We start from the raw sequence: 13,461 nt of genomic DNA on the forward strand, positions 1-13,461 counted from the left end.
GTCATATGTACTGCTGTTTTTTCTTCCCAAACAAACAACTCTTGTCTTTGGCAAAGTTCAGGAATGCAGTGATGTGTTCATGGAGAACAGCAGCTTCCTCCTTTCAGTCCTGCTATGGACACCATTCTTGTTCAATGTTTTGCATATGGGAGACTCATGAACAGAGACGTTAACCTGAAGCCTTTAGCTGTTACTCTGCGGGTCTTGTTTACATCATTGACTATTCTTTTAGGGAAGAGTATCCACAATACTAAATCATGGACTGAGGAATACCTAAACACTTTGAAATTAGGTTGTAACCCACTACAGCCTTATGCAAATCAACAATTCTTGACGGTAGATCTTCTAAGATTTCTTTTTTTGGCAAGGCAAGCTTCACATCAGAAGATGCTTCTTGTGAACTGCAAACTCAAAATGTTTCAGTCTTTTTTAAATAAGTCAAAGCAGCTCTAAACCACCACACCTCCAATTTGACATCACTGGACTCCAAGTTTGCTGACTCCAATTAATGTTTATTGAAGTCATTATTCTCGAGGTTCACATACTTTCCCAACCTAAACTGTGAATATTTGAATAGTACATTCTGTATGTACAAGAACAATACAATAAATTATGAGTCATTCGTTAAAACAGATTATTTATTTATTACTGCAACTTAGATGAAGATCAGACCACATTTTAAGACAAATTCCTACACAAAGCAGTTATTTCCAAATGGTTCATATACTTTATGGTAATATTATGGGGCATAGAATGAAAAATTTAAAGCAGCTCTAAGACTGAAACAGTATAGTGTGACATTTTGAATAATGGTGCTCTGTGTAAGTCTCACCAACATTTGTCTTGGGTAATTAGTTTACAGATTGCTTAACTGAAATACAGTGTTTTAACTTTTCCAGCAAAATGGGATTTGGACTATGATGCTGCTCACAATAAAATGTTTTCTGTCAGAAGAAGGCATTATTGAGTAGATTAGGTTAAACAAACTTTAACAACAGAACGCACGTATAAAAGCTCGGAGCAAGGGCTGAGGTAAGTACAAGATAATTTGTCTTTAATGTTCCAAGAGTAATGGCTACAAGAAGTAGGGTGTGAGTAGAAATGATGATAAGATGATAAATAAATAAATAAATAGAACAAAATCAGCTTAGTGGAGTTTCTTGAGCTTAGCGACATACATTGGTCCCCAGGGTCTGGAATTCTCTGGAATAATCAAGTGTCCAATGTGAAGGCCAGGTGCATAGCAGAAGTGCACTGACATGGAAGCAATGAGGCTGTTGAGATCTATAAGCTCCACTTTGTCACAACTGGATAGCACTGTTGCTACAACATTTTCATTCTCAGCCCTTGACAGTGTACATGTTGAGTAAACTACTGTTCCGCCAGGGCGCACTGAGTTGATGGCTGACCTGAAAATGCAAAATACAAAAGTAGTTATGTTTTAGATTAGTAACAACAGTAAGATTTAGTTCTTCTCTGTCCTGAAATGTCACAAATTATTTTTAAATACGCTATATTTAGCAATCATAACTGGACATTGGAACAAAGAGTGAATCACCAAAATTGACTAAGGTAGATACATTAACAATACTCAAACTTTATATGCTACTTAGGTCTCATGAATGTTCATAAGCAGCCATCAGTAAAATTCACTCCTACCTCTATTCCAGTTTGGGCACCTGGTATAATTAGACTAAATAAGAGTTGTTTTATGCAGATGAAAGAAAACAGCTGGATGCTTACATAAGCAGAGCAGGAACAGCTCAAACACATAATCTATTGTAACATTTAAAATGTTATGTAAAAGCTTGTCTAAAATAGTCCTCCATCTTCCAATTAGTTCCAAGTTAAGAAAGAAGATGACAACCACTTTCTGAGATTGTGAATGTGAGCTGTGATATGAATTAATGACTTGAAGTGTATGAGAAAGTATTAAACATGGGTCACTTCTTCATATACAGTACAGCTAGAAATTTGTTAATTTTTTTTCATACCTGTTCTTCTGCTTCAGATGGTATATGTTACCAGCCATAAACTTAGTTGGAAGTGCAAATTATCCAGCGGTACATTATACATGCAAATCACTTGTTAGATTAGATTAGATACATTTTATTAACCCCATGGGGGAATTTAGATGCAGGCAGCAGCAGAAACATAAAAACAACGATACAGACTCACATGACAGATAATATAGTCAATCATTCTTAATTGATAAATACATAAATAAAAATAAACTTTACAAGTACATCGGGGTGGAAGTATTGAATTGCCTGATTGCAGTGGGCAAAAAAGACCTCAGAATTTGAGACATCCACTCTTTCAAAAGGTGAATCTACAGTACATAGACCTAAAGCAGAAGGTGGCATGGCACTACCCGACTTTCAATTTTATTACTGGGCGGCCAATATACAAACTATAAAGTCCTGGAAATTGACACAAATTGATGAATATACACAAGCCTGGTCTGCAGCAAAAGTAAAATATCACTGTACTTCTTTATATGCCCTGTTCTGTTCCCCAGTAAATACTAATTATAATCAATATACTATTAAGCCAATTGTCCATCAATCACTCAGAATATGGAATCAATGCAGGATGCACTTCAAGACAAATAAGTTTTTATCTGTTGCACCTCTACATGATATTCACTTTTTTCAACCCTCTCAAACCTACACAGCACTTAATCTTAGGAAAATGCCTGGGATTAAAACAATTAGAGAACTGTATACAGATGTTTCTGAATCTTATGAACAATTACGCTTCAAATTTAACTTTACAGCATCACAATTTTTCTACTACTTTGAAATCATAAATTTTGCAAAAAAGAATCTATCCAATTTTCCACACCTCTCATCCATTTCTATTCCAAAAGAAATACTAATCAGTCTTGAAGACTCAGAGAGCATCTCAATAATATATAAAAAGTAGGGGGCTCTGCCCTCTGCTCGCTTCGCTTGCCAAACCCACTACACGCTAGTCGTTTCCTGTATCTGCCGATTGCAACGAATCGTGCAATGCTTTTGGATAAACACGAATATCGACTCTGTCTTTGATATCTCCGTCTTTCGAATCTATTATAGCTGACAATTCATCACATGTTGGTTTATTGTATATGCGAGTGTGATCTTTTGGATTCATATAAAAATCCAAGAAAACTTCTTTGTCCATGTTTTTCAGATAAATTTTGTGTAAAGTTCGATACTTTTGAACATAAGGATTTGTATCCATTATTAGCTGTAGAATTTCTAATACGTCCAATTGTTTAACTCTTTCGATTCTATGTTGCATTGCTTCTCCGTGATCATAAATATAAACCTGACCAAACCGTGGTTTCTTTGAAATTAAACTTGTAGTAGCTCTGTCATATCACTTATGTCCATATATTCGACCACTGATCGCTGTTCCATTATTTCACCGAGTAATAATTTCCATTTGTTAGCGCTAATGTGATGTTTACTATCAGTTTTTTGAGACTTTTGAATTTTAGTACTTTCATAATCTCTAACCTGCTCTGCATGTGTATCGCAGCATGTTTTTCAACCTCTTCACGACGTTCTACTTTGTCTTCTACTCTTTGTCTTTTATTTCCACCCCGACTTGGACCTGTTAGGTTTTCAATTCATCTCTTGGCACAAAGTCTCGTCTCACAGGACGTGAAATTATCTCTCTGAAAATGTCTTGACTTGTCCCAAGATTTTTTTTATATAATGCAGAGACATCTAGGGTACATTAGGAAAGGGACCTTTCATTTAATATCTCAAAGAAGGAGTGGAAGGCAGCCACGCATAGAATACACCATATGTGCAAAGCATTCAATTATTCAACTTAAAATATTTAATTAATCACATTTATCTTGCTTAAAATGTGTCCAAAATGTATCCAGGACAAGATTGCACCTGTGAATGTTGCAATCCACCTGCAGCCTCAGCCTCACTAGGCCACGTGTTTTGGGAGTGAACCAAATTAACATAATTTTGGACAAAAATCTTTGAATGCCTTTTAGAGAGCCTTGGTGTCACAATCACTTCAAACCCATTAACAGCTGTGCAGGGTGTACACTCAGATGTTGTGGTAAGGTGAGGTCCGCGGCTCACTGCCTTTTAAATAAATAATTGCCGAACACGTGGCTTAAGGAGAGGGCATGGTAGTGTGGCTGAAGTGGTTCTGTGGCGTGATGCTGCGTGAGCGTTTCCTCACTTAAGTGCACAGGTGAGGAATCGTCCGTGTCCGTAATTGAGGCTGGGAGCTGTTAATCGGCACACCTGTGCCACATCCCCACATATAGAAGGAGAAGTGCGAGTGTGAGATGGGAAAAAATATGGATCAAAAAAGTTTAAAAGGCGATGGACGAGCAGTCTGGGGTAGGATGGTCCGGGCACCTAGAGTGGAAAGGCAGCACAAACAGGGGCCACAAGAAGGAGCACTGGTTGTGGTATTCTAGGGACTGGTTCACCCAACTGAACAATGGCATGGCGTGGGGCGAGCATGGCGGACGACCTCCCCAGGGATCCGAGGTATGACTGCGGGTGCATGAAGGATGACGGGAGGAGTGCTGATCTAGGATGGCCTGGCTGAGCTGTGAGGAGGCAGCCAAGAAGGGAGTCGAGGGATGAAGATCTTGGCTGCTGAGTCTCCACCGGTTATGCGAATTATGGGTGAGCCGGGGACATGAACATGGAGGTGGGCTGGGATCATCATCGATTAAAAAGAACATTAAGGAGCCAGTGACTACATTTACCTCTGCTTTTTTGAGCACTGCACTGTGGACACTGTTTTTGGTTTTGTTTCGATTCTTTTCAATAAAAGCACAGAACACTTTTTACAACATCCCCTTGCTCTTTGTGTGATTTGTTCCCATCGGTCAGCTCATTCGGTCTTAACTATTGACGGTGTTGAGAGGTTTGAGAGGCCCCTAAAATGTGAAGAGGGAGCCTATAGAGGACCTGCATCATCTCAGATTGGTTTAAAGTGGACAAAGACAACTTGGTTTTAATTACCTATACCACACTACTGCAAGAATCATAACCCACCTCTGTTAGGTCAGTGAGTAACTTATGTTGTATACTATTAGAAAATAATCAAATTTTGCTTAGAGGATCTGTTCAAAATGATCTAATTAATAAAATTTTAGAACAAGCATTTATATTGGGGAAAAGGTCATTCTCTGTTCTTTTTTTCTTTTAATTTTTGCCCATGCTGTTGGCTCTCCTCTTTTTCTCTCCAGTGGAGGTTGAATTCTGTTTTGTTAAGTTTGACTTGATTGTATGGAATATCAATTTCCTCCAATAAAATAAAAAAGACCCCCAGATGTGTTTTGTGGCACACCATTATGGAATGACCCTTTGGCTAAAAGTGCTCCAAAATAGCACCTTCTAGAGGGGATGGAGGGTATTTTTCATAATGGCATCAAATTTTGACATCAATATCTTTTCCACAACAGGTTCCAGTGTGTCCAGGGTTTGCCCTGCAATGGAGCAGGCTTTCCTGATTAGTTTGTTCAGGAATTTGCTTCTTTTGAGCTCAGGTTGTTAACCAGGAGACCACAGCAGTGAACAACACACTAGTTACTATGGACTTGTAAAACATTTCCAGCAGCTTGCTGCACTTATCAAAATAGATCTTGCTCTGGCCCTTCCTGTACAGTTCCACTGTGTTGTCAGACCAATCCAGTTTTTTGTTCATATGAACCCATGGGTACTTGTAGCTCTGTACCACTTCCACGTCCTCCATCTTAATATCAACTGGTCTCAGGGACTTCTTGGCACACCAGAATTCCACCACCAGCTCTTTTGTCTTGCTGATGTTGAGTTGCCGGTTGTTGTCCCAGCTCCACAAGACAAAGTCCTCCATAGTTTTCCCAGTTTTCTCTTCACTTGATTAGCAGACACACACTGTTCAGCGAGTGGAGTGGGGCTGGAGACTACAATTGTGATGTCATTCTAGAGAAGGAAGTCATTATGCAGCTAAATGACCACCTCAATAAACATGCTTTTCTTGATAAGTTTCAGTCGGGTTTCAGAACAAATCACAGCACACAAACTGCACTCGTTAAAGTAGTAAATGACTTGCAGGTAAATGCAGACAGAGGCCATTTATCTGTTCTCATCCTCTTAGATCTGAGTGCTGCATTTTACACCATTGATCAAAATATTCTTAGAAATCGCCTTAGTCAATGGGTGGGCCTCTCTGGCTGTGTCTTAAATTGGTTTGAATCCTACCTGGCAGGTAGAAAATTCTTTGTTAGTTGTGGTAATTATAACTCAAAGACACATGATATTCTATATGGTGTTCCACTAGGCTCTATCCTGGGTCTGTTGCTCTTTTCGATGTACAGGCTTCCGTTAGGTCAGATTATCTCGGGGCATAACATGAGTTACCACAGCTATGCTGATGACACGCAGCTGTATTTATCAATAGCACCTGATGACCCCGACTCTGTTGTTTCACTAACACAATGTCTTACTTGTGTTTCTAAATGGATGAATAGTAATTTTCTCAAGCTAAATAAAGAGAAAACAGAAATTTTAGTGATTGGCAATAATCGATATAATGAAGTTATTAGAAATAAACTTGAGGCTTTCTCATAACTTCATTTTAGTTTAATCCTGATGCTCTGTATATTCAATTAATTGTCATAACTATTCAAATCCGTACTAACCCCTACTCTCTCTTCTGGATTTTTTCCGGTTTTCTGTGGTGGTGACCTGCGCCACCACCACCTAATCAAAGCACCATGATGTTCCTACATTGATGGATTAAAAGCCAGAAGTCTACATGACCATCATCATCAAGTCCTTCCATGAGAACCCTAAATACAAAGAGGACTGTACATTTATGTTAGGTAGAATGCCCAGAGGGGGCTGGGCGGTCTCATGGTCTGGAACCCCTGCAGATTTTATTTTTTTCTCCAGCCGTCTGGAGTTTTTTGTTTTTTCTGTCCTCCCTGGCCATTGGACCGTACTCTTATTCTATGTTAATTAGTATTGTCTTATTTTAATTCTTACTTTGTCTTTTTTTTCATCATGTAAAGCACTTTGACCTTCATTATTTGTATGAAAATATGCTATATAAATAAATGTTGTTGTTGTTGTTCATTGTAGGGGAAAGTCGTGCAGGATGCAGATGACAGGATTTTGGAACCTCCTCAACTTGCACACAGAGGCTAGCAATGTTGGTGGTGGGGGGCCTGTACTGACACCAATGAGTCACACCTGCTGAAGATATATTTCAGTTCATTAGCACTGTTCTTGTTCCCTTCCTCTTCATGTTTAACAGCCTGCTTAAAGCGAGTGATAGTTCTCATCCTGTTCTACACTTCCTTCATGTAGTTTTTTGTAATTTGTGCTGAAGTTTGTCTCTGTATTGGGCTTCTCCTCACGGAGCTGCTTCTTCAGTTCTGACTGGACCTGCTTGATTTCATCCTTATCTCTAGAACTGAAGACTTTCTTTTTCATCTTCAATGGGGCTTTCAAGTCTTTTGTGATCCATGGCTTGTTGTTGGCAAAACAGCACACTATCTTTGTGAGGACTGTGGTATCCACACAAAGCTTCATGCAGACTACGATTCAGTGGCTGAATTACTCAATATCCTGGCTGTGTGACCCACAAAGCATATCACAGTCAGCATTCTTAAAGGCATCCTTCAGAGCGTCCTCAGCCTCCATGGTCCATTCCTGCATGGTTCTGGTGGTGGCTGGCAACCTTTAGACAATGGGCTTATATATAGGTATGAGCTGCACCAATGTATGGTCTGATTGGCCTAAAGGAGCAAAGCAACAGAGTTATATGCCTCTTTAACATTGGCATATAACAAGAATAAAGTATACTTTAATTTAAGGATTAATGCATGGTGAGTTATGCTGTTCTCTTACAGTACTCAGACAGGTGTATATGTACAGGGGTTGGAGCGAGCATTCCATTAAATCAAGCATTAAAGTACAAATGACCCAGTCAATGACATTAGATTTTCATGCTTGTATTTTGATGCCATTCGTCAGTAAAATAAAACTTGCTTGTTAATAAAAATGTAAAATTAGACAATAATCATGATTTTGTTTTCTGTATTGATAAGGATATCAAACAAGAGCACTAGCAAATGAAGCAGCCACACTCCTACTTAGCTATATAAACAAAAATTAACCGAGCACAATTTAAAGATCTTCAGAACTGACACAATTGCCATCAGTCAACTTGAACCATTTTCCAGTATGCATTTCAATATGCTCATAATTGCAACATGACACCTTTGAGGAGTTTTAGCTTCATTTTTGCAACACATAGTGTACATGCAGATGCAGTACATGCCTACCAGATGACACAGAATAGCCCTGAAATGGCCTTACTGTATCAAGCATGTGCCATCTTTTAGGCTTAGATACTACTAGGCGCTGGAAACAGTTCAGTGTTTCCTAGAAATAGGATTAAACTGGTCTGATAATGAGAAGGGGAAGGAGTGTTTTCAAAGACACCAATAGCACATTAAGGGGACTAGTCCTGGTACATGTTGAATAGGAGAGAATGAATCTCCAAAGGTATGTTCTTTTAGAATTCAAAATTCACTGATAGCATGATGCAAGAGTTTGCAATTTTTGGCATTCATTTTGACATATAACATAAAAGAAATTTACAGTATACTATAAACCATTTTATTACACTAATCTTTGGCCAGTAACAAAATCAGTGCTATAGAATATAGTATATCTTACAGATTTAGGCTCAAAAGATTTTGATCAGCCCTTGGTGTCCTTCAACATTAGCAATTTTAGCATAAATGTTAATACAAATTGGTTCATTTGGATTTGCATTAAGCAGGTTTGAGAATATAAGGTATGTATGTGTTATATATATTAATTTTATTGATAAACTCTTCTTAATGTCTTAAAATGTTTTTTTAAATAGTGCAAGATTCTAAACTGTTCATCCAACTTGCAGGTACATATATTACTTTAGACTATTTTGAAAAACTTCCCACTAAGCTCCCACTAAGTGCAAAACAAGCCTCACCCCAATCAAACTATAGATGTATACATACTATAGATTAAAATATTTTATTTTGGTTTTGAAAGTGCACATGCACTGCAGTTGAGCAAAAAAGTATTAATTAACATGGAAAATTCTGAAGCAAAAAAGAATTTTAGCCATCTAAGTAAAGTCCTAAATTAAACCAAATGAAACAAGAGAACCTTTATTAAGACTTAATCACCATAATCAAGGTGATAAAAAATATGAACTATATACATGTACATATAAAAGCAGGGGTAAATAATATATCAGGCAAACTGATTAGTGTTTTCTATTAAATAAAATGATGTATTTGAACAGATTCTTCTATATCATGGCCACAGAGTGGTGATGTGTAGTATGTTGGTTGGAAATGCAAATAACAATATCTACTGCATTCTGTACATGTTATGATACAACAACAACTAATAGTACAACTACCATGACTACTGCACTTGAGACAGCAACACACTGACCTCTCTGATGTCTTGCCTGGTTAGTACCTTTGCAATTCTTGTCTACTAAGGACTGGAAGCATATCACATATTATGATTTTACGTTTTGTTATTATCTGTTTATTCTGTGTAAGTTGTTTGTTTATATTTTGCACTTCACTTTCAATTGCAGCATTTTTCATGTCAATAAAACACTTCTTTTGAAGATGTATTTGTTTGTATTTGTCTGCAATGATGTGACTGTGTTAATTAGACCTTGATTATAATCGATGAGTGATGATATAAAAATCTCATAAACTGCAAAGTTTTTGATTAATACAGTCCTACTAATAGCATGAAGAAAGTAGGATATAGACTTCATAAATGTATTCCTAGTCAATGTCAAGGACTATCTGCATATTAAGATTGTGCCACACAGAATGTCAGTACTTACAGTGGTGTGAAAAACTATTTGCCCCCTTCCTGATTTCTTATTCTTTTGCATGTTTGTCACACAAAATGTTTCTGATCATCAAACACATTTAACCATTAGTCAAATATAACACAAGTAAACACAAAATGCAGTTTTTAAATGATGGTTTTTATTATTTAGGGAGAAAAAAAATCCAAACCTACATGGCCCTGTGTGAAAAAGTAATTGCCCCCTTGTTAAAAAATAACCTAACTGTGGTGTATCACACCTGAGTTCAATTTCCGTAGCCACCCCCAGGCCTGATTACTGCCACACCTGTTTCAATTAAGAAATCACTTAAATAGGAGCTGCCTGACACAGAGAAGTAGACCAAAAGCACCTCAAAAGCTAGACATCATGCCAAGATCCAAAGAAATTCAGGAACAAATGAGAACAGAAGTAATTGAGATCTATCAGTCTGGTAAAGGTTATAAAGCCATTTCTAAAGCTTTGGGACTCCAGCAAACCACAGTGAGAGCCATTATCCACAAATGGCAAAAACATGGAACAGTGGTGAACCTTCCCAGGAGTGGCCGGCCGACCAAAATTACCCCAAGAGCGCAGAGACGACTCATCCGAGAGGTCACAAAAGACCCCAGGACAACGTCTAAAGAACTGCAGGCCTCACTTGCCTCAATTAAGGTCAGTGTTCACGACTCCACCATAAGAAAGAGACTGGGCAAAAACGGCCTACATGGCAGATTTCCAAGACGCAAACCACTGTTAAGCAAAAAGAACATTAGGGCTCGTCTCAATTTTGCTAAGAAACATCTCAATGATTGCCAAGACTTTTGGGAAAATACCTTGTGGACTGATGAGACAAAAGTTGAACTTTTTGGAAGGCAAATGTCCCGTTACATCTGGCGTAAAAGGAACACAGCATTTCAGAAAAAGAACATCATACCAACAGTAAAATATGGTGGTGGTAGTGTGATGGTCTGGGGTTGTTTTGCTGCTTCAGGACCTGGAAGGCTTGCTGTGATAGATGGAACCATGAATTCTACTGTCTACCAAAAAATCCTGAAGAAGAATGTCCGGCCATCTGTTCGTCAACTCAAGCTGAAGCGATCTTGGGTGCTGCAACAGGACAATGACCCAAAACACACCAGCAAATCCACCTCTGAATGGCTGAAGAAAAACAAAATGAAGACTTTGGAGTGGCCTAGTCAAAGTCCTGACCTGAATCCAATTGAGATGCTATGGCATGACCTTAAAAAGGCGGTTCATGCTAGAAAACCCTCAAATAAAGCTGAATTACAACAATTTTGCAAAGATGAGTGGGCCAAAATTCCTCCAGAGCGCTGTAAAAGACTCATTGCAAGTTATCGCAAACGCTTGATTGCAGTTATTGCTGCTAAGGGTGGCCCAACCAGTTATTAGGTTCAGGGGGCAATTACTTTTTCACACAGGGCCATGTAGGTTTGGATTTTTTTTTCTCCCTAAATAATAAAAACCACCATTTACAAACTGCATTTTGTGTTTACTTGTGTTATATTTGACTAATGGTTAAATGTGTTTGATGATCAGAAACATTTTGTGTGACAAACATGCAAAAGAATAAGAAATCAGGAAGGGGGCAAATAGTTTTTCACACCACTGTAGCTATTTAGTTCTCAGTCAGTCTCTTGCCTGTCTGTGCCATCACATCAATCATACATTAATCTCAATACTGACACCCTCAGACAGGTTCCATTTCAAACTACCTGGGAAAGGTATTGAAAACAATGCATCTATACCAACTTTTAGACTTGCCAGGTCAAGTGCTTTTCATAGCTCAAGTAACTACTGCCAAAAGCAGAATGTAAAGGTCAATATCTAAGTGACCCTTACAGAATTGACTGAAATTAAAAGTGATGCCAGTCCTCACTGCATCACAGCTATCTCATAAAGTGCTTCAGGTGTTTCTGATAAAACCAAAATAAAAACCTTTAGCATGCGACACTATAATCTCACAATTAATGAAGAGAGGACTCTCAGAAGGCTGTTTGGTGTTCCAATTTTGATTAAGTTCAGAAGAGAACGAGGTATGGCTATTTTGGTGATTTTAAATGGAATGGGCCCTTCTTTTCCCATTTATTGATGAATGAAATAGGAAAAAACTCCCAGCTCCCTATTCAAGGTCACTACTCATGAATATAAATGCAAATAGAAAACACAAGATTAGCTTTTCAGAACAAGGGGCCAATTGAAAGGTAAGAATGAAACAAACATGAAAAAAGGGATCTTAATTCCTCAGATCTAAAATGTATTTATTAAGAAGAACCCAGATCCTTAAGGTAAATGACTGCAACATGAGGCATAACTAATGATGTCAACAGTTTTAGAATAGAATTTGAAAAGTCCAGCACTAGAGTATATAGAGGTCATAATGGTATAATAATGGAGTATTGCCAAGGAGAGGTAATAGGGTGCGTTTATAGGGAATGTCCTATTTGCATTTTTTCCAAAAGCAACACGGAATGACAGGCTCCCGTGAGCTTTGAGTTGAAACAGGAATTAGTAGCAAAGGAATAACTGTCTGGAGGCCGGAACTGAGAGAGACAGAGAAGTACAGAATACAAAATGATTCAGAGTGGGTTGGATGTGATACCTGGATGGTTGAGTGGGCATCCACTGCAGTGGCTGCATTGGGGTACAGGACTTCTTTAGATAGGTCCAGAGAGGCAGTAGGGTTACTGTTTTTCTTTTCTGTATAATTGTTTTGTGTATATTCCCTTTTTCATCCCTTTTCCAAAATATCAATTATTTTAGGGTATTTTGGTTTGCTTGCCTGCATCCCCTAAACACCACTATATATCTACAGATACTGCATCTAGTTACAAGAGAGGGAATTTTCAAAGGTATATACTGTATATAAAAATATGAGTATGCCCTGGCATTCAATCACCTCCCAATTCTAGCCTTAAAAATAGCTTGATGAGGTTTTAAAAAACATCTCAGAACTCATGTACATCTTGCCAATCAGGGAATCAAACCACTTAAAGGGACAACATGGTCCAACTCTGTGTATTGGGATGAGTGCTGTAATCTATTAGACTGGAGGAACATGAGCGGCCTATCATAACTTTTAAAAGAGTGACATTGTCACATTTCTATTAGCCTGTGATCATATACTATCAGCCAACTTTATGAGTCCATTTTCTCACCTTCAGTCTAGCTTCTGCAGATATTGCAGAGCATCTGTTCTCTTGCATCCTGGGGAAATATTGCCTGGTTCCTCCAAATAATAAACAAATAACAAAAAATTGCCAATCAACCAAGCATGACAAGTTTGTTCATGGTAATGGTTAATATCTTTAATGGTTTACGAAGAGATTAATTTAGCTAACTAAATTGCTAGCTAAAATTGATTAAAACGTTATGTTGGCAAACCAGGTTGCATTAATCCACCAAATACTCTCTAGTGACTTTTTCTCATATGTGCTCATACTGTCATCTTGTGGTAGATTTTGACAATTGCCAATCCAACTTTAGAATGAATTGTTTAAGATACAGTAATGTGTCCCCACTTGTATTACATACAGTACACACATTTTCATATACTGAAGACAGACA

General features: G+C 38.0%; 1 protein-coding gene across 1 annotated transcript in view; it reads right to left on the reverse strand.

Moving 5' to 3' along the window:
* Positions 1 to 624: 624 nt before the first annotated feature.
* nsun3 (NOP2/Sun RNA methyltransferase 3) overlaps positions 625 to 13,461 on the reverse strand; it is a 154,164-nt gene continuing 141,327 nt past the window's right edge. The window contains exon 6 of the mRNA XM_028799849.2: positions 625 to 1,409. Coding sequence (XP_028655682.1) covers positions 1,148 to 1,409 — 262 coding nt within the window. The 3' untranslated portion in view covers positions 625 to 1,147. The remainder of the gene's footprint in view (positions 1,410 to 13,461) is intronic.

This window comes from Erpetoichthys calabaricus, chromosome 4 (assembly GCF_900747795.2).
Source record: "Erpetoichthys calabaricus chromosome 4, fErpCal1.3, whole genome shotgun sequence".
Lineage (NCBI taxonomy): Eukaryota > Metazoa > Chordata > Cladistia > Polypteriformes > Polypteridae > Erpetoichthys > Erpetoichthys calabaricus.